Raw genomic sequence first — 27,781 nt, 5'->3', positions numbered from 1 at the left:
GCTTCTCACCATCATTTGCTGTGGGCAACTGATGTTAACGATCGTAACTGAAAGGCTGCCTGCCAAACGTAAACATTCAGCCAAACTCTCGCAAGAGTTTTACACAAGACGGATCCTTTCTAGCCATAACCGGTGTAGGGGGCGGTTTGGGAATGGGCCTCCGTCACTGCTTTGGGATCATGTGACTGCTCAACAGCACTGTCACGTGACGCACAGAGCGTGAGCGTGCAAACAGCGGTATCCGACAGAGAGTCATGGAGCTGCTGCGGGTCGCGGTGTTCCTCGGGCTGTGTCTGGGGGCCTGCTGCTGTCAGACCGTGGTTCTGAGCGACTCAGCGGGCCTGGGTAGAGGCTTCGACGGGATAGGAGGTCTGAGCGGCGGAGGGGTGAGTTTAGCAACGCTTCAATCTACTTCCGGTACAGCGACGAGCTGTCCACAGAGGGAGCGAGAGAAAGAACCTCAGATGATGAGTCTGTCTGTTTATCTCAGCAGAGAAGTAGTCAGACCTTCTACTAAAGTAAAAGTAGAAGTACTCAGATCTTCTACTAAAGTAAAAGTAGAAGTACCAGAGAGCAGGAATACTAGTCTGTTACAAGTAAAAGTCTTACTCAAGTAAAATACAGAAGGTGTAACTAAAGTCTGATTTAAGAATTGATCATATTTCAGATCATTAATCCAAATCTGTAGTAACTAAAGGTATTAAATAAATTTAGTTGAGTGCACTATATTTCAATTTGTTAGAATAGTCTTAAAATAGTTTTTAGAATAACTCCCGACAGTACTATTTTTTTATTTTGGTTACCTATTCTTCTTTCTGTGTCTCTGTATGCACCACATATATACCAAAGCATATTCCTCGTATGTGTAAACCTACTTGGTAATAAAACTGATTCTGATTCTTCTGATTCTTATTTACCTCTGAACTGTAGTGGAGTAGAAGCACAAAGTAGCACAAAATTGAAATACTCAAGTAAAGTACAAGTACCTCAAAATTGTACTTTAGTACAGTACTTTAGTAAATGTACTACTTTACACCTCTGATTCTCATTCACATTTGTCTACTTGTTCCCAGGCGACGTCTCGGTTACTGGTGAATTATGCCGAGCCCTACCGCAGCCAGATATTAGACTTCCTGTTTAAGGTATGAAATGATAAAGCTATTCGTACAGTTTAGTTGAACGTTTTCGGACACTAATGCACGCCTTTCATTTGTTTGCCTTCAGCCGAACTTTGGAGCTTCCTTGCACATACTGAAGGTGGAGATCGGAGGAGACGCTCAGACTACTGGTCAGTGATATTCAGTAACACAGAGACCAGGTTGGGGGAGTAACGGATTACATAATGGGATTATGTCAGGATACCAACAAAATCTAACTGTATTCCCTGACAGTGACATTAAGATAAAACTTAATCAGATTACTGTTACATTTAAAAAATAAATAATCCATTTTATTTATAAGTGCACTTTTCATTTGCGTAAACAAAACTGAAAGTGCTACAGATTACTTGCAGGATTACAATGAATCAATAAATAATGCTATATTATAGGTAGACGTACTGCCTGAATTTTCATTTTGGTTATCATCCAGGCTACTTTCATTCTTCTATTTTTAAATATCTTTTTTGAATGCAATAGGTGGAACAATGTATCGAAACAAAAATACAGTTTGCTTTTAATAAATACTTTTTGAAAGCACTACTATTTTCTAGGACAGTGTTTCTCAAACTTTTTCATACCAAGGACACTTAACCAATAAAAAAACACTTGCGGACCACCTGACTCCCCACATATCCAAAAACAATAGGCCTGCTTACCACTCCAACAGTATATAACAACTTAACCTTCTCCATATCGCCTCGTTCACACATTAAATCAACAATACAAATACAACTACAGATTATATAAGCATTTAGTTCAAATGCGATTTAAAATGCTCTCAGGTTTTACACCTCTTATTATGAAATGTAGAGTACATTTATGACGGAGTTTATGTCCAACAGACTCACAGATCGTTGGCTACTGAGAGATATGCAAAATACACCGCATGTAGTACGACACAAACCTCCGCTGTGGATTTTCAAAACAAAATACAGTAAAACTATGGTCGCAGGCACAAGTTTAACTCTGAGGTCCAAGCCATTTTTTCACATGTTATGCTCGAGTGGGATTTTTTTGTACAAATGCTATTAAAACATGAACCTTGGTGACCATCAGGCTGGCCTGCATGGTCTTCCTACAAAACAAAAATAAAAAAACGTTTATGCAGCCCCAACAACAGCCTCTGATCATCAACAGGCTTCATGCAATGCTTCATCAGATGCATATATTAGATAATAATCTCTATCTAACTCCTAACACATCTAAATCTACTTTTCAGCATGGATAAATGTTCATAAAATACATCCAATGTTTGTTTCATACGCTTCTTGAAATAAAACACATCGGTTTTCTAGAACAGATTACAAATCGCCTGAGAATGGTACAAACATGTGACGAAGGTGTTGCGCAGGGCTATATCATGCATTCAATTTGAAACTTAAGCTCGCTCCATTGCAGAGATATTCCCGCGCGAGTGCGGAAATTTTAAAGTGGACCTATCATGCTATATTTGAAAAATATATTGTAGGGCCATTCCTATATAAATATAGTTTTTTTTTCAAAATACCAAACAGGTCCTGCATTTTAGCCATGCCTCATTTCGCTCTATTTGCTCTTTCCAGCCCTGTGTTTTTGCAGGGGGCTGATTTTGTGACGTAGCTTTAATGCAAATGAGCTCCAGCTGACCCTATACACAGATACACATTATATAGACAATAATACAAAAAGAAAAGACAAATAAAAAATATAGGGAACCCCTTTCCCTAGTTGTCTTACATAATACACTTCGGTGAAAAACATCTTATTTATATTTCTTTCTCTTGTTTATTTGCACTGGATTTGATGTTGAGGTAATCCAAAAGTAACAAAGTAATCAGGTTACATTACTTTTATATTTTGATACTCGGATTATGTTACTGATTACAATTTATTTTTAAAGGTAACTAGTAATTGTAATGGATTACATTTTTACAAGTAACCCTCCCAACCCTGATAACATCGTATTATTGTATTATCATTAGGCTTGGGCGGTATGACGGTATTACGGTATACCAGGGTATTTCGAAATACCGTCGGTATGATTTTCAATACCGTGACGTCACAGACTGTGCGCCAAATCACAGATGCGTTTCATTCTATTACACTGACACGGAGTTTTGACAGGGACGACATTGGTTGTAATGCACAGCACGCGCCAGCAGAGGGCAGGGGAGGGCAGTCCGTCTTTCCCGCTCTCAGAGCTCAGCACAGAGCTGAGCTGAGCAAGATGGCGGCAGCATTTGCCGGCCCCGAACTCGGACAACTAGTAAAAAAGAAAAATGCCTCTGCGCCTGTTTGGGACTATTTTGGGTTTACTCGTCGCCAGTGACTTCATCCAGCACAACGAGAGACAGAGGCACTTCTTTGGGAATGTTTAAGACGGGGTGAGTGTTGACATTTTTTAATCCTATGCAACTGGTTGATGGTTTTGTAGTCGAGGTCGGACGGTTTTAAAAACGAAAGCATTTACGTGCTAAACATTCACGCGAGTAATCCAATGAATCAAATGGAAATAAGGTTTTTAACACATGCACGGAATAATATTGCCAAACTAGTTAGTGAATATAGCAAACTTTATTCAATAAGTCAAGTATTTACTCCCGGAAAATGTTTATGTATGATGATATATTGTTAACTTAGCTCACTATGGAAACAACGTCGGACATCTACAAACGCGTCCTATATCCGATCTCAAAATGTGCCATTTGCACAATTTGTCATGTATGCAGCCCTTGTTTTGCACCTACGCGCACGTCGCGGCACTTTGCGAGCGTCGACAGGCTCGGGCTGCATTTTACACCGAACATATAATATACTGTTCGAAACATCTATTTGCCCCGAACGCCACCTCACTCAAGTCGACCCAAGTCATACCGTCAGTGGCGGCTGGTGGAAAATATTTTTGGTGGGGCTGTTGATATAGTGAGTAAAAAAAATGTTTGGGGGAGAAATTACCCCTTAAATTGGGACTGATACCGTCATATACCGTATACCACGGTATAATGTCAGCAAGGTAAGACGGTATGAAAAAAATTATAGCGCCCATGCCTAACACGCACACGCACACGCACACGCACACGCACACGCACACGCACACGCACACGCACACGCACACACACACACACACACACACACACACACACACACACACACACACACACACACACACACACACACACACACACACACACACACACACACACACACACACACACACACACACACACACACACACACACACACACACACACACACAGTAATATTGTATGAGAGAGGTTCCAGGTTGAATTGAGGCGGATATTTGTAATGTTCAGAGGTTGTTATGTTTAATATTCATGAGATTTGTCATTGTTCAAATGATAATAAACAAACATTTGCATAAAGCATATTTGTCCACTCATATGGTGATAAGAGTATTAAAAACTTGAAAAATATCCCTCTAAGGAACATTTAGAACAGATACAAATCATTTATCTTTCCATTCCCACAACAATGTACATAAAGAAATGGCATATTTTGGACATAGTTCGAATGGTGATTAATCTAATTAAAAATGTTAATCGTTTGACAGCCCTACTTAAAATGTATAAAGTTTAGTAATAAAATGTAAACCATGTGGGATGATGTCAGCACACATGGAAAGACAATTCATTTCACACGTTTTTTACAGGGATGGATAGATCAGTTATGGAGAAAAAACTAACTAACTCATTCTCGCTACGAACAGAACTCCAAGATTTAGTGTATTGTGACTGTTTAGATTCCCTAGAAACCAAGTCATTGATAAACTTTGGATCTGTAGATGACAACATGAAAACAGGCTTCATGCAACGTCTAAATGACATTTCATTGGATTATTATCTATTTCCAGATGGAACGGAGCCGTCACACATGCACTATGAGAATGATGAGAACTACTTCCGAGGGTATGAGTGGTGGCTAATGAGAGAGGCCAAGAAGAGGAACGCAAACATCACACTGATAGGTAACACGGCCATTTCTTCCATTCCATGAAAGTCAAACAGCCGACCCAGGATCAGGAACCCAACATAGGTGGTTTGGAATCACCGTGAGGGGTTCCTATCGCTATAATGAGCAGCTAGCTGCATATTACCCCGCCTATTACACAACTTGTTACTAAAACAATCTGTAATTTGCAACAAAATATTGCTATGGCTTCACTGCAGCGACAGCAACATACCTTAAAACGACAGAAGCACTGATCAAGGTTTTCTGTAACTTTCACAGTCTGTTCTATTTCGTATATGGCTTCGCCCTCTAAGGCTACCGCTATTGGGTAATCCCTCTTCGCAGCACTAAAAAACACTTGTAGTCCACGCCCGCCCGCAAGGTGGGCCCCACCCTTGGGCTCCCTTCCGGTATAAATAGGAAGGAGGCCCCACAATCTGCTCCCTCTTTTCTTCAGCACCCCGTTACTGAAGCACAAGAGACACTTCAATTGCAGAGTAAACATGAGTAACAATTGTGTGAGAGATTGTCCCTCATGTGGCTCTGGGTTCATACTGACTTTTCGCGGGTGCAGACGGTTAGGAGTGACCCGATCTGGCCACGCTTCCCGGCCATCAGGAGGTTCCAGGAGGGGGCGGCGGCGAAAACGAGGACCCTGAAGGCTCCGGTGGCCACATTTGTTCCCTTCACCAAGGTGGAGGGGTTCACAGATGCTGGTTTTCCAGTCGCCCCTTCTCTGGAGCCGAGCCTTACGGCGTTTGTTGGGGTAAGACAGCCCAACATAATCGCCGGACGGCTCCCCCGTTGAGCGCCCTACGTTGAGCGCCCCCAGAGACCAGTATTTCGGCCGACCGGGTGCACCAGTGTGCCTTTCAAGTCGCCAGCACGTCAGCTGGCTCCAGCCTGCTGAGCTCGCCCTTCGGCGGCTGCAGGGGCTCTGTCCCACGTCTCCGCTCCCCCGCCACCCCAGAGACAGCGTCTCCCGGCGTCGAGTCAAAGGGGAGTGAGGCTCCCCCGCTCCTGGTCTGCTCCACGAGAGCCTCCGAGGAAACAGAGCCGTTTCTGACGTTCTGGGGGTGGTGAGTAAAATAAAGTGTGTTCATTTTCCAACTTTTTGTACTGAGTCATCAGTAACAAATGTTTCTCACATATCCCCCCTGCGTAAGCCAGCTGCCTATAACGGCCAGCAGGGCTCGTTGCAAAAGCCTGCAGGTTTTAACCTTGGTTAATAACCTGCAGAGCTCGCGGCATTCCTCTGTCCGAGATACGCCTCCTACACACGGTCATAATAAACCCATGAGCGCCGTTATAACGCCTCATGTGAACAGCACTGCACACACCTCCACTCATCCCCTGAGCGTGTACACGACTCATGATGAGAGCCGGAGTGAAACGCATTGTGTGGAGGCTCCCTCGCAGCCCTTTCACCTCACGGGCAGCGGTGGCGAGGGCAATGGCGTCGCTCGTCACCATGACGACCAATACAGCACATCACAGAGAAGCCAAAACGGGGGAATGAGACCCATCCTTGATCTGTCAGTATTCCAGGCTGAGCGCCCCCAGCGGCAGCGCCCCCAGCGGCAGCGTCCGCAGCGTCAGGGCTCGCAACAGAAGCCTGCTGGTTGTGACCTGTCAGTTAGTAAACTGCAGAGCTCGCTAATTAAGCCAGCTGTCACTAACCTGTCATTAGCAGGGCTCGCTCCAGAAGCATGCTGGTTTTAACCTATCGGTTGATAAACTGCAGAGCTCGCTAACTAAGCCGGCTGTCACCAATCTGTTGATTAGTAGACAGCAGGGCTCGCTGCAGAAGCCTGGTTTTAACCTGTTGGTTAATAAACTACAGAGCTCGCTGCATTCCTCTGTCCGAGATACGCCTCGTACAGCAGGGGCTCCGTCCCATGTCTCCGCTCCCCCGCCACCCCAGAGACAGGGTCTTCCGGCGGTGAGTAGAAGGGGAGTGAGGCATCCCCGCTCCTGGTCTTCTCCACGAGAGCCACCAAGGAAGCAGAGCCGTTTGTGACGTTTTGGGGGGGGATTGTGAGGAGAATAAAAGTGGTTTATTTTCCAACTTTTTGTCTGAGTCATCAGTATCAAGTGGTTCTCACATGTCTCGCACCCTGTGTAAACCAGCTGTCTATAACCTGTTGGTTAATAAACTACAGAGCTCGCGGCATTCCTCTGTCCGAGATACGCCTCGTACACACGACCATAATAAACCCATGAGCGCCGTTATCACGCCTCATGTGGGCAGCACTGCAATCAATCAATCAATCAATGTTTATTTATATAGCCCAATATCACAAATGTTACATTTGTCTCAGTGGACTTCACAGTTTGTACAGAATATCAGTATGACAACACGACACCCTCTGTCCTTAGACCCTCACATCGTACAAGGGAGAAAACCCACAGTTTAAAGGGAAAAATGGGAGAAACCTCAGGGAGAGCAACAGAGGAGAGATCCCTCTCCCAGGACGGACAGACGTGCAATAGATGCCGTGTGTAAATCGAAAAGATAATACATTTACAACATAGGTAGACCAAATGTTTGGAAATGCATGTGTCTTCTATAATAAGAACATGATTCCACAAGGATGTCAGCAATCCTGTGGGAGCCATCAGGGAAGTAGTATGGTGAGAGTCAGGCAGGACCGCAGAGACAGGTTCAGCCACGACTCGAAGTCCAGGACTCAGATCCAGAACTCAGGATCCAGGACACACGACCACAGCAACAGGATTAGCCTCGACTCAGGATCCCGGCGTATACTGTATATGGACACAAAAGAGATTTGGGGGAAACTGGGTTAATGGGAACATGAGAGTACACAGGTACAAACAGACAGAAAGACAGAGTAAGGTGCCCCCCCCCAACAGTCCAAGCCTATAGCAGCTAAACTAACGTGTCTACATACATGCACTCCCTTAGGATAGGTTGAGGGAAAAGGGTAGGAAGTAAGAAGTACGTGCACACACCTCCATCCATCCCCTGAGCGTGTACGCGCCTCATGATGAGAGTCGGAGTGAGACGCAGCGTGTGAAGGTCCCCGCACAGCCCTTTCGCCAGGACGACTGGTTCACTTCCACCTGAAGGATGCATACCCATCATACCATACCATCGTACCCATTATCCCAAAACACAGGAAATTCCTGCGTTTCTCATTTCAGGGGATTCCAGACCAGACAATAGTCTGCCGTTCGGATATATCCTGGCTCCTCGCATTTTTGTGTATAGAAGGCTGGAGCCACTACACAGAGGAGGGATGAGAGTGTGGTTTTCTCTGGACGACCTGCTATTTGCTGGCTCGCTCCAGGGAAGAAGTCGCTTTACAGACGTTACATTTCGTATCACATCTGTCAAAGCCTGGGTTTCATAATGAATTTGAAGAAGAGCTGTCCTCTTCCCTCTCAGACAATCGTTTATCTGATAGTGGAATTAAATTCAGCCAGCAGAGCGCGGCTCTTGCGGCAGCGAGTGGAGAAACTGACGGCTCTCCTCTGGCCTGTCACAAACCCGCACAGCCCTCTCCGTGACGTAGCTGCTCGGCGTTGGCGTCAGCTGGTCACGTGGGGATCCCCCTGGGTCTCCCCCAGAGGTGGAGTCTCCAGAGGTGATTCATTCGCTGCAGAAGCCTGCCGTTTTAACCTATTGGTTTATAAACTGCAAAGCTCGCGGCATTCCTCTGTCCCAGATATGCCTCCTACACACGTTCATAATAAATCCACGAGCACCGTTATAACGCCTTGTGTGGACAGCACTGCACACACCATTTCTCATCCCCTGGGCGTGTACGTGCCTCATGATGAGAGCCAGAGTGAAATGCAGCGTGTGGAGATTCCCTCGCAGCCCTTTCGCCTCAAGAAGCGCGAGGGCGTGGCTCGTCACCATGACGACCATTACAGCATATCTCAGAGAAGCCTCTCCCCCCCGCAGATGGGATACAAGAAACACTCCTGTCATCCCAGGAACAGTGTCTTGCGCTCTATTCAGCGCTGCAGGAACTCCTGTTGAAAAAGGCATTTTTTCCAAAAGGGAGGAAAATCAGGGTTTTTTACTCCCATTATTTTCTAAATCGCGGGAAAAAAACGGGGGAGTGAGACCCATCCTTGATCTGTCAGTGTTCCATGGAATGTGTTCACCAGGATGTGGTTTTATCTGGACGACCTGCTATTGCGGTTAAGTCCAGCATTCAGAAAAAGAAACAAGCTTTTAAACAGGGAAGTGCCTCTGATCTGCATGATGCTAATAGGGAACTTAAAATAGAAATTCTGAAAGCTAAACAAAATTTTAAATCTGAACTACAAAACAAAATGGCTGCAAACAACCTTGGCTCAGTCTGGAGTAGCATGAAAACCATAACAGGCCTCCGGGAAACAAAGAATAGCTGTCATGTGACTTTGGATGGCTTTAATTCAGATGTTGAGTTTGCAAATGCCCTAAATCACTTTTTTTCTCGATTTGACACATTTGATTTCAGTAATAATATATCTGAACTGCAGCTTAAACTCGAAGAACATAAGCATTTTAACATAGATCAGATGGAAGTGGAAAAGGCCTTTCATTTAGTAAAAATAAATAAGAGTCATGGGCCTGACAACATCTGCGGTCGTTTACTTAAACTTTGCGCAAAATAACTGAGCCCTGTGTTCCACTACATTTTTAATATGTCTTTACAGACACAGCATGTGCCAAAGGATGGAAGGATGCTGTGGTAGTCCCTGTTCCCAAATCCAGAGGCCCCAAAACTCTTAATGATTTTAGACCAGTTGCACTTACATCAATTCTAATGAAGACATTGGAAAAACTAGTCAGAGCAGAAATCTTAAAGAAGACTGAGCATGCACTCGATCCCATGCAGTTTGCTTACAGGCCACACAGAGGAGTGGAGGATGCCACGGTCACCTTATCTGACTTACTTTTTAAACACTTGGGGGGAATTGGATCTCATGCTAGACTTTTATTTGTTGATTTTTCCTCTGCTTTTAACACATTTCAACCTCATATTCTAATTGGCAGACTTTTAGAACAATTTGAAATAAGCAATAATCTTATGGGCTGGATTCTGGATTTTTTAACCAATAGGACACAAAGAGTGAGGGTGAATGGGACCTTATCTGATCAAGTCAGTTCCTCCACTGGCTCCCCACAAGGATGTGTCCTTTCACCAATATTATTTATACTTTATACCAATATGTGTCAAAGTAGGTGGGAAAATAGGACTATTTTAAAGTATGCAGATGACTCTGTAATTGTTAGTAGGCTCCAGGACAATGAGACCAGCCACGGCCCTGTCATTGATGACTTTATCAGGTGGTGTGAGGAGTCCTATCTACAACTGAACATAAGCAAAACCAAGGACATGATCATTGATTTTCGAAGACATCCCCACATACATGAAGTCTTAACAATCCAGAATCAGAAAGTAGAATTTGTGCAATCATACAAATATCTCGGGACAATTATTGACTCAAAATTGAGCTTTGATCCAAACTGTGAAGCTGTGTGCAAAAGGGGGCACCAGCGTTTGTACTGTCTTAAGAAATTGTCCTATTTTAACATTGACAAAACATGATGATTATGTTTTATCGTGCTTTTATCGAGTCAATTCTGTGTTTTTCACTAATGTCATGGTTTGGTAACCTGACTTTAAAGAGCAGAATCTCTCATAAAGTGGTCCAGCAGACTGATTGGTGAGACCCTGTACCTCAGGCAGTTACAGCGGTTATCCAGCTCCATATTAGACGATGACTCCCACCCTCTGCACTCAGAATTCAAGCTTCTTCCTTCGGGCCGGAGGTTACTCGTCCCAAGGAGTAGAACGAAGCAGTATAAAAACAGTTTTATCCCAGCAGCTATTGCTCAAATTAACACATCATAGGAGCGTCACACAGATGCCTATTTTTATTTATTTATTTAATTGTGAATTTTGAATGTCCATGTTTGTACTAGTGTTTTCCTTCTTAAAATGTTTTTTTTCCTTTATTAGAGATGTGTCTGTTGTTTGTGTTTGTTTTTAGTGTCAGGATGGAACCCTTGTGTATTTTTCTCTGCAAACAGAATCTACCTACGGGTACAAATAAATCACCTAAAACCTGAACCTGATTGCTGGCTCGCTCCAGGGAGGAAGTCGCTTTACAGACGTTACATCTCGTATCGCATCTGTCAAAGCCTGGGTTTTCATAATGAATTTGAAGAAGAGCTATCCTCTTCCCTCTCAGATATTCATTTATCTGGGAGTGGAATTAAACTCAGCCAGCAGAGCGCGGCTCTCGCTGCAGCGAGTGGAGGAACTGACAGCTCCCTCTCCGGCGTGTCACATCCCGCAGGCCCTCTCCGTGATACAGCTGCTCAGCATGACTTCAGCTGGTCACGTGGGGATCCCCCTGGGACTCCCCCATAGGAGGAGTCTCCAGAGGTGGTTCATTCGCCCGCGCATCGACCTCGTGCGTCAGAGGTAAATGTGCTGGAGCTGTCCTCCGGTTTGGGAAGTATTCCAGCACTTCGCCCTGTTGCTGTACAATCAGACATGTGTTGATTTGCCAGGGAGGAGTACGATCTGCGCAGCTTCTGAGGCCGCACACACGTTGTTCTCCATCAGAGCAATGTATATTCCCGGCGAATTGAACAGAGGGGCTCGCAGAACGCAGCAGCCGTTTTTATGCGAGGAGTATGGAGACTCAGACCTGTGTCACGCGCACTGGCGCCTCAGTGGGATTTGGCTTTGGTGTTACGCGCACTAAAGCAAAGCCCCATTGGAACCTTTGGACCAGGTTCCCCTTAAACTGTTGTCAGCCAAAGTAGGCTATTACTTTTGGCTCTAATAGCAGCGAAAAGGGTGAGTGATTTGTCTGCTCTCTCTGTGGCTCCGTCATGTCTCCGGATCCAAGGAGATGGCAGTTCAGCTGTTTTACGCCCTAACTCGGCTTCATGCCAAAGGTCATCACAACTCTTTTAGGTCAAGAGTGATCACCCTGGCCGGCTTATTCCCCCCTCCTCACAGGTCGGAGGAAGAAGCCACGTCTCATCTCCTCTGTCCTGTGCACGCGCTGTCCTGCTATGTGGCGCGCACGGCTGCCTTGCGCTGTTCTCAGCGCCTGTTTGTGCATTATAGAGAGCGCTAGTTAGGGCAGCCTCTATCTGCACAACGGCTGTCACACTGGCTGTGTGAAGCTGTGTCACAGGCATATGTCTCCTCTGGGGTGGATCCCCCGGAGAACATCAATGCGCACTCCACCAGAGGAATGTCCTCCTCCACGGCTTTGGACGGAGGAACGTCAGTGGAAGACATTTGCACTGCTGCATCTTGGTCTTCCCCCTGTTAATTTATTACATTTTATTTGAGGGATGTCTCTCATTCCTCTCTGACACATTTTTGGTACGGAGTGTCTTGTCAGAGTGAGTGATATCAGGAATCCAGCTGTGCGCTCTCCTGCCTGTCTGCACGCAGAGAGCTGCTGTTCCCCCTCTTTTTGTCACTGGGTAAAGTATGACCTTCGTCTCTGATTTTTCACAGCGGTAGGTATGTATTGTTCCCAGCCTTCGTCCTCTCATGGAGAATATTCATGTTATGCTATATTCCAGGGACGGTGATGCGCCATTACGCATGGCGCAAGAGGCATGGGTTGTTATTGAGCAGGTGTGTCTGTGCTTCTAGTACCGGGCGGACCCAGTGGGGCGCAGACTACATCTTGCTTCGCCCTTAACCCAATAGCGATAGCCTTAGAGGGCGAAGCCATATACGAAATAGAACTGAAGTTATCTACTGTAACCCCAGCTTCTATGAGTATAGGCATAGCCCTCTAAGTGCTGAGCCCCACTGGCTCCATGAATAGCTGAAGAAAAGTTATTTTGTATGGGAGCAGATTGTCGGGCCTCCTTCCTATTTATACCCGAAGGGAGCCCAAGGGTGGGGCCCACCTTGCGGGCGGGCGTGGACTACAAGTGTTTCAGTGCTGCGCGGGTGCCTAGGGGGATTACCCAATAGCGATAGCTGTGTTCCCTTTACTGTTTACTTCCTATCTGCTTTCTTCAAATAGTGAAATAGTCCCACACTGCCAACATTTTTTTCTTCTTTTCTTTAGTTAATGTTTTTTTATTTATAAACAAACTACGGGTGCCACAGATGTTATGACAGAAAAAATACAAAAACATTGGCGACTGCCATCGGTGAATGTCCCCTCATTTGCCGATGTGCCGATGGCAGTAAATATGGCGAACATCGGCCACTGCCGATGTCTGGCCGATGCATCCCTATTATACATCCATGTTCCCTTTTACTGTTTACTTCCTGTCTTCTCTTCTTCTGCTGTTCCCTTTAGTCCCTGTCTGTCTTCTTCTGCTGTTCCCTTTAGTCCCTGTCTGTCTTCTTCTGCTGTGCCCTTTAGTGGTTACTTCCAGTCTGTCTTCTTCTGCTGTTCCCTTTAGTGTTTACTTCCTGTCTGTCTTCTGCTGTTCCCTTTAGTGTTTACTTCCTGTCTGTCTTCGTCTGCTATTCCCTTTCGTGTTTACTTCCTACTAGTGTCTGTTTTTTTTCTATTTTGTCCGGCTCGCTTGAGTTTTTGAACTCTTTCCTTATCTTGCTCTGTTTTCTTGTTCTCTTTTTTTCTTTCTTTACTGGGGACTGTTCAGTCATCATGATTCCAAAGTTGTATGCTCTCACGAATATACAAATGTATAATCAGAAAGTATGTCATGGTGTCCGCTGACATTTAATTGACAGCCCTTTCTTCTGAGGATAGATATGACTGCACATAGACCTGCTTTTGTAAGTGAAAGAGAACACCGCTAAATGTCCAACTTGAACAATCAGAATTGAGTATTTACATGGGCTGTGTAATAAAACTCAAATGACTAGATGTACCATGTAGGCCTTTGTCTTTATCTTTGTCTTTGGTTTAAAGCCCTTTGCACTGCTTATGCTGTTAGTTTGACATTTATTCTATATTAGTGTTACACAATGCATCTTGAGCCTGCATGTGTGTGTTGGTGTGTGTTGATGCAGGTTTGCCCTGGGCGTTTCCTGGGTGGGTGGGTCAGGGTAAGAGCTGGCCCTATGACTTCCCAGACATCACTGCAGCATACGTGGTGAAATGGATCCTCGGTGCCAAGCAGTACCATGACCTGGACATCCACTATGTGGGGGTGTGTTTTTTGTTTAATTTCACTCCTTTTCGAACTTTGCATAATTACATTACATGTCACTTGTTAGACGGTTGTTAGACGGTTGTCTGATATACAAGACTTTTATCCAAATTGCCTTTTTGTATCAGATCCGCCCAAACCTTCAACAATGAACACTCTGTTAGTACAGCTGTGCTACTTAGTTGTGTGGTGAGTTGTATGAGGTTGATGAAATATTATGTTAGAAAACATTATTTTTGTGGAACTTGCAGTAAGGAGCAGGGTTCATTTTGTTGGTTCAATAGATAACAATGTCTCTGTGCACCTCTTCAACAACTTAAGGTTAATTTAGAGACAAAGTGTAGAAAAATCATTCTAACATGTAATGCATCATGTTCTTAATGAACATGGCTGGTCTGCTGTGTTACTAAAACGTACTTTCATCTGTTTAGATCTGGAATGAGCGAAACTTTGACAGCAAGTACATCAAGGTAATCCAACCTCTTGTCTTTTTGTTCTCTCACTGATTTCTCTGAATATTTAGCATTATGAAAAAGCTTAACCTAAACTGTGAAAGTCTAAAAACAGCCACAAACATTGAGTCTGGTCCCAGAGCTGCTTGTGGGCTCAGATGTGGAGATGATGGAGATGTGTTTGTTGCCAAGGTGCTGCGGAACACGCTGGATAAAGTGGGTCTGACCGGGGTGGGCATCATCGCAGCAGACGGGGACTGGAGCATCGCTGACTCTCTGAACTCTGACCCGCACCTTAGCGAGTGTGTGGAGGTCGTCGGGTGAGTACAGCTCCATGTCTCACTCTGGAGAATCCCTCCACCTTACGGCGGGGACATTTTGGGGAGTGGGCTTTCAACCAAAAGATCACTGATTGACTAAACCTGTTGAAATGTTCACTGCTCCTCATCTGGCCATTTCTTCTTCTCTATAAATGGAAGTGCTCTGCTGGATCACTCTGAATGTTTGTGGCTGTTTTTTCGTTTGGGAGAGTTCAATCATTAATTTACTTGATAATCTGCATACGTGCAATCTTCACCACTAAACATTTTCATGTAATCAACCTTACAGTGTATTGCTGCCATCATGTATTTTCAAAGTGGTTGTAAAACTGCATACATTTTATGTTACCCATGAATAGTCACCCATAATTGTTGCTCTTCCACTGTACAAAGAGTTCAAGCCTTGCTCTGTTTTTCCAGACCACAAACTCTATTCTCATTAAGTTCATTTCCCTTAAGTTCCCTCATTGCACACATTACATTTATTTCGGTACATGGTTTTAGTATGCTTTTATCCCTAGTGTCTTCGATATAATTTGATTCTGGGGCTAGGGGTCCAACTCCTGACCCTAATGTCAGACACAGATCAAGACTCCTGGTTAACAAAGGGAAATGTTTAGCAGATCAAGAGCCAGATCATTTACTCAGGAGTTAAAGTGAGTAAATATTGGACTTGTGTCAGTCGCCCAGCATCAGAATTGGTTTTATTACCAAGTAGGTTTACACATACGATAAATTTGCTTTGGTATATGTGGTGAATAAAGAGACACAGAAAGAAGAATAGCAAAACATAGCACTATATAAAAGCTATTTTAAGACTCTTGTAACAAATAAAAAATAAAGACAACATTTACAAAAAATATAAATATGTGAGAAACTGAGTACAGATACTACATTTAAAGTGGAGAGCTGTGCAGATTGAAACACAAGTAGTGTGGAGCAGAAATGTGCAACTTGTACAAAGGGTTGTAAAGGATTTACAATATTAAAAATAAATTGGGGAAAGGATATGTGAGTAGTTTTCCAACTGTTTGTCTTCCCCAAGAGAATCAATGAACACAGTTGTAAAATCATTTGTTTATTCAAAGTCCTACATGGGGGCAGCATCACTGTTTGTGTTCCTCTGCCGCTGGCTGAGCAGCTACTGCGCTACACTCTGGATAAGAGTGGTCTGGAGGGGGTCCGGATCATAGCCAGTGACAACCTGTGGCAGCCCATCACCCTGTCTCTGCTGCAAGACCCCGAGCTGGGGGGGGCTGTAGACGTGATAGGGTAGGAGCCTCCTCTCAGCATCCACCTGTTGCCATAACAACAGCTTGTTTTGAGAATCTGTCTCTAATGGGGCTGCAGGGTATATCGTGTCGTGACGATAATCGCGATATGCGCATCCGCGATATTCAAATCGCCTGGGCGTGCGATTTTTTATTTATTTATTTATTTTTAGGACTTGCGATATTAAGTTGGCAAATTAACTCAAACACGTCATGTTACAATTATTGAAACTTGCACGGCTCTCATGGCAGGGGTACTTGAGTGAGTGACACGCAGGCTCTGCAGGCACAGCATACCACAATCAAATCTCCAAAGCAAACGGACCCGGAGATTAAAGGTAAAAACACTGAGTGCACCGAATGGGAAATTCTTGGCCGAAACCGATATCAAAAATAGGAAACAGTTGGCCGAAAACCAAATGCCGAAAGGCCGAAAATGATTAATAGAAATATATATATTTATTAGGGCCGGGACTCGATTAAAAAAATTAATCTAATTTAATTAGAGGTTCTGTAATTAATTAATCGAAATTAATCGCATTTTTAATCACATATAAATATTTGACCTGAGAACAGTGAGAAGATGTCAATAAAGTGTGCCGTCACACAGAGGTAATTTGAATTGCTTACCGAGGTCCAATGATCCCCAGTCAGGGAAACACATTCGGCTTTCTCCAATAAATTCTCTTTATCTTCCTTTTCATTGTCATAAAGCTGCTGGATTCTTTTTGTCACTGTCTTTCTGCATGGCAGCTCATATGTTGTGTCAGACGATGCAATCTGTAGTACCTTTTGCAGCCTCTTATCTTCTACCACTCCAAGTGGTCTACAGTCGAGTGCAATCCAGTGAGCTGGTTATTTTTTCAGACGTGGACTTACTTATCCTGGCCCTGAACCCAGTCATCTGGTTGAGTGTGGGTTGGGTGTGGGTCATACTTGTCAACCCTCCCGATTTTCGCGGGAGACTCCCGATTTCATTGCCCTCTCCCGGTTTCCTCCCGGGGTCATATTTCTACCGCATTTCTCCCGATTTCTGACAAAGTCAGATTTACACACGACTGTTTCCATTCGGACTTTAATACAGCTACACCATTGTTTGGTTTCCATGGTAACACGTCTCTTTAGTAGCGCACGCAACTCAAAGTCTGAGAGGGTGAGGCAGATATTCACAGAAAACAGAACAAGAATCGACAACTACTCTACTCTCTGCTCACTCCTTTCCTGTAAAATGCAGGTCCAGTCCACACATATGCTCCATCAAGGACGGTGCTACAGGCCGCAAGGCAGTGCACTTACAACTACAATAAGCATGTTAATGTTAATCTAACAGCTCAGGCGATCCACTAGCAACCCCCCCCCCCCCCCCCCAATTTTGCATTTTGAAATGCTCCCGATTTCTGAGGGCAAGTATGGTGTGGGTCCTTGTACTCGGAGTTGGGCTAACGTCCGCGCTAGCTTCCACGCTAGCTGCTATATGTTTTGCATTGAAGTGATACTTGAGGCTTGATGTGCTGCGGTGATATGCGAATTCCTTTTTGCATAATTTGCATACAACCGTGCTCTTATCGACGCTTCCATCCGTCCGTTTTTTAAAACAACATTTCCCATCCACGGGGCCAACCAAAGCGGTCTCATCAGCTTCTTCGTTCATGTTTGACTATTGTTCACTGTGGTTTGTTGTTGTCTGAAGTCATGAACGTTAGTTGGTGCTCCAGTATAATCGGTACACCTGAAACTCATCCAGTGAGAAACGTTACGCAGGGCAAAAATAAGTGCGATTAAAATGCGTGAATTTTTTTAACGCGTTAATGTTTGTGTAATTAATTAATCTTAATTAACGCGTTAAAGTCCCGGCCCTAATATATATATAATGTATACATTTTTTTACCAATGTTGTTCAGCTACCTGATTATGGAAAAAGACATGATTATGGCAAAACTTAACTGAAATAATAATCACTATTATGGGTCCATAAAACATTTATTCAGCACTTTTGAATGCATACAGTACATTAATTCCAAGTCAAGTGCATTTTCTTTACTCTGTAGGATAACTACAACAAAGTGCATTCAGAACAAAGCCAAGGTCCTTTAAAACTGCATAAACATCTAGGCCAGTAGGCCTACAACAAAATAGTGTAAATAAAGACTGTAACAGCCAGGCCTTCAACAACAACAAATGCACCTATAAGTTTGGTAACCTAACGTGTTGTTGTGATGACGTAATCAAAACGCGGCGACAAGCACGGCGCGCGACCATGCTCGCGGCTGGCTCACAGCCAACATGTCTGCCGCTTGGAGATATTTCAAAATATCAGAGAAAGAGGCGAGGATTGCGATTTGTAAAACGTGTTCAGCTGACATTTATCGAGGGGGTGTAACTGCAAGGACTTTCACCACTTCGGGATTACTCCACCACTTGAAATCAAAACACCCGGACAAATATGCGGAGTATGATCAACGTAACCCTGTTCTCTGACATTCGGTGATATTTTTTCGGTGATAAAAAGCTAAAAAGGTGCTTTTTAACCATTTTCGGCCGATAATTTTCGGTGGCCGAATATTCGGTGCATCCCTAGAATAAAGTAGTTTCAAGTGTTTCTCCTGGGCAGTTTGGCGCTGCTAACCGAGCTAGCTCAGCTTGTTGCTTTGATAAGTTAAGATCCAGACGTCCGTGACTAAAATTCTTCATCCGGTTAAATATAGTTACAAAAATATTATTGTATAGCATTAAAGTTCAAGAAAGGATGGTTTGCGGAAAGAAAAAAAACGGTATTTTCTTCAATTCCTGTATTTTTTCATAGCGCAATATATATCGCAGGGGAGGAAAAAATCGTGCAGCCCTAGTCTCTAACCTAATGGGAGTACTGAGCAGTAGGGATGTCCCGATCACCTTTTTTTGCTCCCAATCCGATTCCGATCATTTGATTTTGACAATTTGCCGATACCGATTTTTACCGATCCGATCTTTATGCAATGCATTAAGAGAAAAAAAAGAAAAAAAGCATTCAAGTTGTCCCTTCAGGTTATTTTTTTATTTAAATTGGATATTCTATCCAACATGGATATAGTTTCTTTTTTTCACAGCAGCATTGGATCAGTTCAGTTGTGCAGCATTGGATCAAAACAAAATAAAGCTTATCAGTAATCGTTAGCTTACTGCTAAAATTAGACACTGCGCCCTGCGCCCACTCTGTTGCCAGATTTGAGAGAAATAAGTAACCAGGTCTATGAAAACAAGCCCCAAAGAAGCAACACATACATGATGTTGTGTCATTTGAAACCAAAACTAAGGCCTCAGGATGACTTTAAGACTTGAACATGGTCATTTTTGTTTTGTAACATTGAATACAACATTTTAAAAAAGTATAAAAAAAAAAAGAAAATCCCGATCCCCGATCTTTTTCTCCCGATTCCGATCTTTTGAAAATCATGTGATCGGCTCCGATCCCCGATCACGTGATCGGATCGGGACATCTCTACTGAGCAGTGCTCATCTTTAAAGGGTTATAGTCTTTATCTGCATGTACTGGACTAACAATACTAATATGCATGTGGCCACAGCCTTTGTGTTTTTTGTATGTGTGCGTAAGCTCCTTGTGTTTTTTTAAGCTACTATACTAGCAATGTAAGTAATATCAATTATTTGTCAAAAATATATCACGGAATATGTATACGTTTGTTAGATAAAGGGCTAGGCAGTATGGAGAAAATCAAATATCACAAAAATGTCTAGTATTGTATAAATATATTATACTACTTAAGATATTGTAGGGTTGGCTTTTAGTGCTTTCACAAAGCATTAGCACACAAATATTGTTAATAAAAAATCATCACCTATGTACACTACCAGTCATAAGTTTGGACACACCTTCAAATTTGAAGTTTTTTATTTATTCTAATTTGTTCTACTTTGTAGATTAATACTGAAGACATCAAAACTATAAAAGAACACATATGGAAGTAGTTAACAAAAAAGTGTTAAACAATCCAGAATATGATTTTTATTTTAGATTCTTCAGAGTAACCCTCTTTTGCCTTGATGACAGCTTTGCACACCCTTGGCTTCTCTCAGTCAGCTTCATGAGGTCGTCTCCTAGAATGGTTTTCAGTTAACACGTGTGCCTTGTCAAGAGTCAATATGTGGAATTACTTGCCTTCTTAATGTGTTTGAGACCATCAGTTGTGTTGTGCAGAGGTAGAGTTAGTGCACAGTGTAAAGCCCTATTTGACTACTGTTGTAATCCATATTATGGCAAGAACCACTCAACTCAGTAAAGAGAAACGACCGCCCATCATCACTTTAAGAAATGAAGGCCAGTCGATCCAAAATGTCAAGAACTTTGAATGTTTCCTCAAGTGCAGTCGCAAAAACCATCAAACGCTATGATGAAACTGGCTCTCATGAGGCCCCCCCCCCCGGGAAAGGAAGTCTTGGACATTAGACAGTGGAAATCTGTACTTTGGTCCGATGAGTCCAAATTTGAGATTTTTGGTTCCAACCTCTGTGTCTTTGTGAGACGCAGAGAAGGTGAGCGGATGGTTTCTGCATGTGTGGTTCCCCCCGTGAAGCATGGAGGAGGAGGTGTGATGGTGTGGGGGGCTTTGCTGGTGACACTGTTGGTGATTTATTCAGAATTCAAGGCACACTTAACCAGCATGGCTACCACAGCATTCTGCAGTAGCCAGCAAAATATAAATCATATGCTGGATTTTTTTAACACTTTTTTGTTTACTAGATAATTCTATATGTGTTCTTTTAGAGTTGTGATGTCTTCAGTACAATGTAGAAACAATTAAATAAATAAAAAACTTCGAATTTGAAGGTGTGTCCAAACTTTTGACTGGTACTGTACATCTATATCATGACCAAGTGGGCAAATAATATAAAAGCTACAACAGTTATTTCAGAAGAGTACATCCCTTCACTGTAATGCAGCATTTAAATCCAGGACAGCTCTGAGGTCATGTGACCATATGCTTTGATCCGATGTTCACATTTACAGCGATACCCTGAGCTCAGGTCTTCTCTTGCATTTCAAACACACGTTTATAGACCTGTGATGTTTTCTCCTCTTGTGACGTGTGGCCTTCAGGGCCCACTACCCAGGCACCACCACAGTGAAGGAGGCCCTGCAGACCCAGAAGAAGCTTTGGTCCTCGGAGGACTACAGCTCAGTGAATGACGAGGTGGGTGGGGGCTGCTGGGCCCGCATCCTCAACCAGAACTACGTCAATGGATTCATGACAGCGTGAGTGTATACTTGCTTCACTTTGTGGTTCGTTATCAGCCTCATAATGTTCTTCCACTGTACAGAATTTAATTTGACCTTCTCTTTGTCTCATTCTATTCTACATGTGGTTAGTTTACTTACTCCTGCATTTAAACTTGCACCATTGGGTCAAATGCATTAGTCTCTTCGACTATTTTATGTCTTTTTGTAATTGTATTGTTTTGTATTTTGCATTGTTGGAGTGTGGGACTTTAAATAATTTAGATGTACATTGCCAACCACCACACTGTACATATTGTGCACATGACATTAAAGCTTTTGAACCTGAAAGTTACATCTTAAATATTAGCACGTGGAGTTTCTCAGTACTCTATGTCCACCCATTGTTAATAAACTAGAAAGTTTAAGACTTAGTTCATCAGTTAATTTTAAGCAAACATAATAGAAAATATTTGTATTAAGTTGTAAAAGTGATTTTAAAGATCAGACACCTTGGTGAGGTTGGGACCGATAGCGTTGTCCAGCTGTGTGTTGACGACTGTCTCCTTCAGCACCATCTCCTGGAATCTGGTGTCCAGCTACTACGAGGATCTGCCGTTCGGCCGGGACGGGCTGATGACGGCCGAGGAGCCGTGGAGCGGGCACTACGAGGTGGCCCCCCCCATCTGGATCACAGGTACAACACATGGATTCACAAAGTTACAATTAGACAAATCTTTGTTGCTTCCACCATGGAGGTGATGTTTTCAGCTGGGTCTGTCTGTCAGCAGGATGGCATTAAAACCACTGGCTCAGTCAGTAGGGCTTGGACCGTAGGGTCGCCGGTTCAAGTCCCCGACCAGACCTAAATATGGAGTGTGGATTGCTACTTGGAGAGGTCCCAGTTCACCTCCTGCCTTGCCGTGGTTCCCTTGAGCAAGGCACCGGACAACCCCCTTCCCCCCCACTCCCATTGCTCCCCGGGCGCTGTGCAATAGCTGCCCACTGCTCCTAGTACTACTCCTGGTACTAGGATGGGTTAAAGCAGAGAACACATTTCACTGTGTGTGCTGTGTGCTCTGCATATGTGACCATTAAAGAGAGTTTCATTCCTCCCAATATTATTATTATTATTATATTATTTATATTATAAATCAAACTTAGAGGGTGTAGCATGTGCCACCTACAAACCCAGACAATTTGAGGGGCAAATACACACATCATTGTTTCTGCTCCAAAATGTTATTGCTTCTTTCTTGGCCCATTCTACACCCGTCCACCAAGTTTAATGAATAGAGTGGTGCAGTGATGATGTATTTCTGTCGGATTTTTCCATGTGATTTTAGAATATTGCATAAAATAATCTCTTTGGCAAACAGACATTTCTGATACTTTCACGATTTGTTTAGCAGGATAGTCTCCTCATACTAACAGCACTTTATGATATTAAAGCGCAAATACAGTCTCTTGAAGTAAAATCTAACATTAGGCCATAATCAAACAACATCAAGGTCACATGACTTGACGTCACTACCGCTGAGCTAAATGCGGCTAATGTTTGGTTTGATGATGTTTAGTTGTCTTATTCAGTCCCATGTTAGTAACAGCTGTTTTTATGACAGACGGTTGACTCACCAGTGGTGTATTTACTGACATGTTTTATGTCCTTAACCACAATAGTTATTTCAGACATCTAACCAAAAACACATTCAGAAAAACTGTCGACTTGGAAAAGGGAAGACAGAAGTGTTAAAATGCTGACTCCTTTCCAGGTATTAGGACTCATTCCTGCCCTACTCTTTGCTGCGGCCGTAGTTACTGCTGACCAACTGAACCTAAAGCATAACTTCTTTGGTGGAAATCATATAGGTTATTTTTTAATTCTTTAACTGAAACAATTTAATAATTAAATCAAATCAAATTAGGTTTTATTTATATAGCACATTTTAAAAACGATTTTTGGTCGAGCCAAAGTGCTGTTCATGCAAATAATAAACACACTACTGCGATCGCAAACAGAAGACAATAAATGACAACAGCAAATATAAAAATCAAACACAGGGAAATGTCATGAGTCGTGCTCCGCTCTGACTAGAAGGCCAGGGAGAAGAAGTTAGTTTGTAGTGTTGATTTAAAAACCCCTAGGGTCTGGGCCGACCTCACATGGAGAGGCAGACTGTTCCAGAGCCTAGGGCCAGCTGCTGCGAAGGCTCGGTGCCCTCGGGTTTTGAGCCTGGTCTTGGGCACTATCAGCAGCAGCTGGTCAGCAGATCTTAATGCTCTGGCCGGGGTGTAGCGCTGGAGGAGTTTTGCTTTATAGGCCGGATCCAGCCCATTTAGGGCTTTAAAAACAAATACAAGGAGTTTAAAATCAATGCGGAACCGAATTGGAAGCCAGTGCAGTGAGGCCAGAATTGGGGTGATGTGGTGACGCTTTTTGTGGCCAGTGAGAAGACGTGCAGCTGCGTTCTGCACAGCTGTGTTCTGCACTAGCTGCAGGCGTCTAATTGGCGCCTGGTCCATACCCACGTATAGAGCGTTGCAAATGAAATGTTGAAACAGTTTGCTTTTCTCTCCAGCCCACACCACACAGTTCACCCAGCCAGGGTGGAGCTACCTGCAGACTGTGGGACACCTGGCGCAGGGCGGGACTTATGTAGCCCTGACGGACGGGAGGGGAAGCCTCACTGTTGTCATAGAAACCATGGCAAGTTAGGCTGACCTTTTTTAACTTTTCAATTCTGTAATTTCACATAGTCATTTTAAATGATGTAATTCAATTCTCTAGGGAGTAGCTGTGCACAATATTCAAACACCAGAGCTACAGCCTTAGGCTCAGCTTTTCTGTGATCACTCAGCTTTTATTGGATTATTATTTCTAGTTTTAAAGAGGATTTCTTCGGGGAGTTTCCTGCCTTCAATGATGAGATGAAGTTAGAAAGGAAAGGAAAATAAATGTTGTTTTTCCTTTACAGACTCATGATCATTCAGTATGCATTAGACCTCCACTCCCCCCCTTCAATGTGACCTCCCAGAATGCAACTTTCCAGCTGAAGGGATCCTTTGTAAGTTCCGCTGAGATCTTCACCACACTGTTTAAATCATGTTTCAATGCTTTTGTTGTATTCTCAATGATTTATTTCCTGCAGGCCTCCATTAAGGAACTCCAAGTATGGCGGTCTCAGTTTAACTTCAAAACGAAAAAGCCCTCCTTCTTCCAGAAACGAACTCCTCTGACGGTAACGAGGCACATTCAAAAGATCTTCCTACCAGATGTATCGTCACCGAGCAACATTTCTAACACAGACTTCTATTTTTGTGTGTATCTATCATTTCAGCTTGTGGACGGTTCGTTCACCTTGAGCGTGGCTGAAGATGAGGTTTACACTTTAACCACAGTGACCTCAGGACAGAAAGGCAGTTACCCCGGCTCCCCCCCCTCTGCTCGCTTCCCCAGACAATACAAGGACAACTTTGATGTTCGTAAGTACGACACATACACCACCCAACCTGAGTGTGAGGTAGAGGGAAAAGGTTGATCATTGTGAAAATACAGGCATAAACCAGTCATGTCAAAATGTGACTACAGTAAGGTATCCGAGGTTATGGGTTGAGGGTTATTAAACACTCCTTTCAACCTCGACAAACCAAATCCACTCTGATATTCTTACCTTTCACAATAAAAGCCCCAGACATATACACTGGTTAAATGTTTACCCAGAGCATTATGCTGAGAGGGACTTCAACTAATGGAAGATTAAGTATAATCCATTTTCCTGAGTAATGAACTGGCTTCAATTTTCTTTTTTCAGAAAATTATACATTTAAAAAAAAAAGAATACCTTGTAATTCTTGTATACCTTCATGAATTCTGTCCTGATATCTTCCATTGATAGGAAAACCTTCTCCATCTCTGTGTGCGGCCTCTTCTAGGAAACCCCCCCTTCTCTGAGGCTCCAAACTTTGCCGACCAGACGGGGGTGTTTGAGTACTACCTCAACCTGACCGACCCCGGGGCTCACAGCTTCACTTTACGCCAGGTTCTGACTGAGAGACCCATCACGTGGGCCGCTGACGCTGACCAGACCATCAGCGTCATCGGAGACCACCAGTGGTGAGGGGTGCTACCTTCAAGTACCTCAACGTGTTCATGTGCTAACTTAACTGTGTAAAATCCAGGTTTGTGTCCAACATTAGACCGCTCTTGTGCTCCAGGCAGAACGTGACGGTCAGCTGTGATGTGTTCATGGAGAGCGTGAAGACCGGGGGAGTGTTCATAGCAGCGCGGGTGGATAAAGGAGGGCAGTGCGTCCGCAGCGCTCAGGGGGTCTTCTTCTGGGTGTTTGCAGACGGCACATACAAAGTGACCAATGATCTCGGTCAGTAGCATCACCTTCCACTTCCCTACACATTTAATTATGGACACCAACAATTCTGACTTTTTTTCCCTCCGATTTCTGGGATTAAAGTCAGAATTCTGACTTTTTATTTAAATCTCCAAAATCTTGGAAAAAAAGTCAGAATTCTGAGATTAAAGAAAACAGTCAGAACTCACTTTTTTATTTTACTTTTGGTCACATCCCAAAAATGTTTCTCATGTGGCCCTTATCCTCTTCCATAGTTCTATGATTTATTTGAAGACATTTGATTATAAGTAAAGTCAAGCGATATATATATATTTTTATTATCGTCAATTTTCAGTGGCGCATTAATGGTCTAAAGATGTCTTTTAAGAGACAGCCTCACGTGACCAGTCAAGAAACAGCTGGTAGGATTTCAGAGCTTTCATTTCAACTTAAGAATGTCGACAGTCCTTTTGTTTTGTCTTTATTTTTATAGCAGCGTTGTCCTAGTGCCTGTCCTAGCTTTAACGTTGCTAACAGTTACTGTAAGTGATAGCAGAATTCTTCTCATTCTTTGTTTAGTTCTTCTTCATTAACCTTGAAAAGAAAGTAGTACTTCTAGAATTGTCCTTTGAAATAAAATGGAAATAAAATAAGTAATCTCCAAACAGGTTTAAAGGAACATACTTTTGAAAATGTTGGTCCAGCCGACCTTGTTGAGGATCAAACAGGTGCCATGGCTTCTTATTGTTTGTTTTCCTCTTCCTGTCCCCAGCTGGACAGACTGTCCTGGCAGAGGGACAGTCTGGGACCCGGGCGTACGGCTGGCACACCTTAACTCTCACTGTGGAGGTACGTGGAGTTCCTTCATGTTTGAAAAGTGTTTTTGTCCTTTTCAAAACTTCAGGTTCCCTCATTTGTACTCGTAGGTGGATTTGGTTTGCAATTAAAAGACACTATCCATTATGATACACATTTTAAAAACAACACAAACAACTGGCAAATGTATAAAAAAGTACCCCATGCTTCCGCACATTTAAAAACCAATAGAACAATCATGAACAATCAAATACATAAATGAAGATGAAGAGCAGAAAGGATATGAGCCTGACTGAAGGGGTTTGAGTGTTCATACAGACTTTGAGATTAGCTGTACACCCACTAGAGTGTTTTCTTCAAATCCATATTTAAGTTTATTCAGAGAGCTGGTAACTGTGATTTATTGAGCAGGTTACACTTTTAGTTTAATTTCTTAAAAAAGTCAAATCTTTTATGGAGGAAGCTGCGTTTTTATTTGTGTAAAGCACTTTGAATTGCACTGTGTTGAAAGGAGTATACATACCCTGCTTTGCCTTGCTCTACAAAGATTGAGAGAGGTTTTTCTGGCTGCTCGGCTCTGTAGGAATTGAATGTTTGTTTACGTCACATCCATGTGACTGTCCATCAGGATGAGTAGGCAGGAGTCTAAAGAGATGGTCATAATGTACGATTAGTGTATGTAATAAAGCCTCTCCTTGTGTTATCCTCTGCAGGGTCAGTATGCGTCAGGTCTGCTGAATGGTTACCCTCTGTGGAAGAATGCTGTGGTGCTGGCCCCCCCCAACGGCTGGGCGGCTTTAGGAACACACTCCTTTGAACTGGCTCAGTTTGATAACTTTGCTGTGCTGGCAGAGTGAGGATTTAACAGTGGAACAATGATCTGCACAATGCTTTGAAAGTGTGATGAATGCCTTTATTAACACTTAATTGTGCTTAATATATACTTGACTTTTCTTCCTTTTAAAATGTTTTTAAAATGTTTAATCTGAAATAATTGTAAATAATTTGCACTGATTTGTATTATAATGGGATAAATGATTTTTAAATGTTTACATTTTTGTTTTAATGTAATGTTTTTACATTTAAATGGCTGAAATAATAAAATAAATGATAATGA

General features: G+C 43.1%; 1 protein-coding gene across 3 annotated transcripts; it reads left to right on the top strand.

The window, feature by feature from the left end:
• The first annotated feature begins 150 nt into the window (after positions 1–150).
• Positions 151–27,781, top strand: galcb (galactosylceramidase b). Of its 3 annotated transcripts, XM_079693547.1 has the most exons (18): positions 151–386; positions 1,074–1,142; positions 1,225–1,288; positions 5,011–5,124; positions 14,108–14,247; positions 14,679–14,717; positions 14,892–15,019; positions 16,124–16,291; positions 21,386–21,541; positions 22,075–22,199; positions 24,082–24,209; positions 24,478–24,567; positions 24,652–24,741; positions 24,841–24,985; positions 25,436–25,616; positions 25,718–25,881; positions 26,621–26,697; positions 27,378–27,781. In XM_079693547.1, exons 1-18 carry the CDS (start codon positions 255–257, stop codon positions 27,519–27,521), a joined length of 2,154 nt encoding a protein of 717 aa, XP_079549673.1. In that variant the 5' UTR covers positions 151–254; the 3' UTR covers positions 27,522–27,781. The 3 variants fall into 3 exon arrangements, with proteins under 3 accessions (XP_079549673.1, XP_079549674.1, XP_079549675.1); XM_079693548.1 differs by lacking the exon at positions 14,892–15,019 and having other exon boundaries at positions 153–386; positions 16,161–16,291; XM_079693549.1 differs by lacking the exon at positions 16,124–16,291 and having other exon boundaries at positions 153–386.

Source organism: Notothenia rossii, assembly GCF_949606895.1.
Source record: "Notothenia rossii genome assembly, chromosome: 7".
In the NCBI taxonomy this organism is placed as follows: domain Eukaryota; kingdom Metazoa; phylum Chordata; class Actinopteri; order Perciformes; family Nototheniidae; genus Notothenia; species Notothenia rossii.
This window is presented reverse-complemented; position numbering and strand designations above follow the sequence as displayed.

Bases quoted from the DNA above. Each gene is read 5' to 3' on its own strand.
- galcb (XM_079693547.1), top strand. From the start codon at position 255: ATGGAGCTGCTGCGGGTCGCGGTGTTCCTCGGGCTGTGTCTGGGGGCC. The intron at 24,568-24,651 runs GTAAGTTCCGCT...TATTTCCTGCAG, and splicing joins TCCAGCTGAAGGGATCCTTT to GCCTCCATTAAGGAACTCCA. The intron at 25,882-26,620 runs GTCAGTAGCATC...TCCTGTCCCCAG, and splicing joins CAAAGTGACCAATGATCTCG to CTGGACAGACTGTCCTGGCA.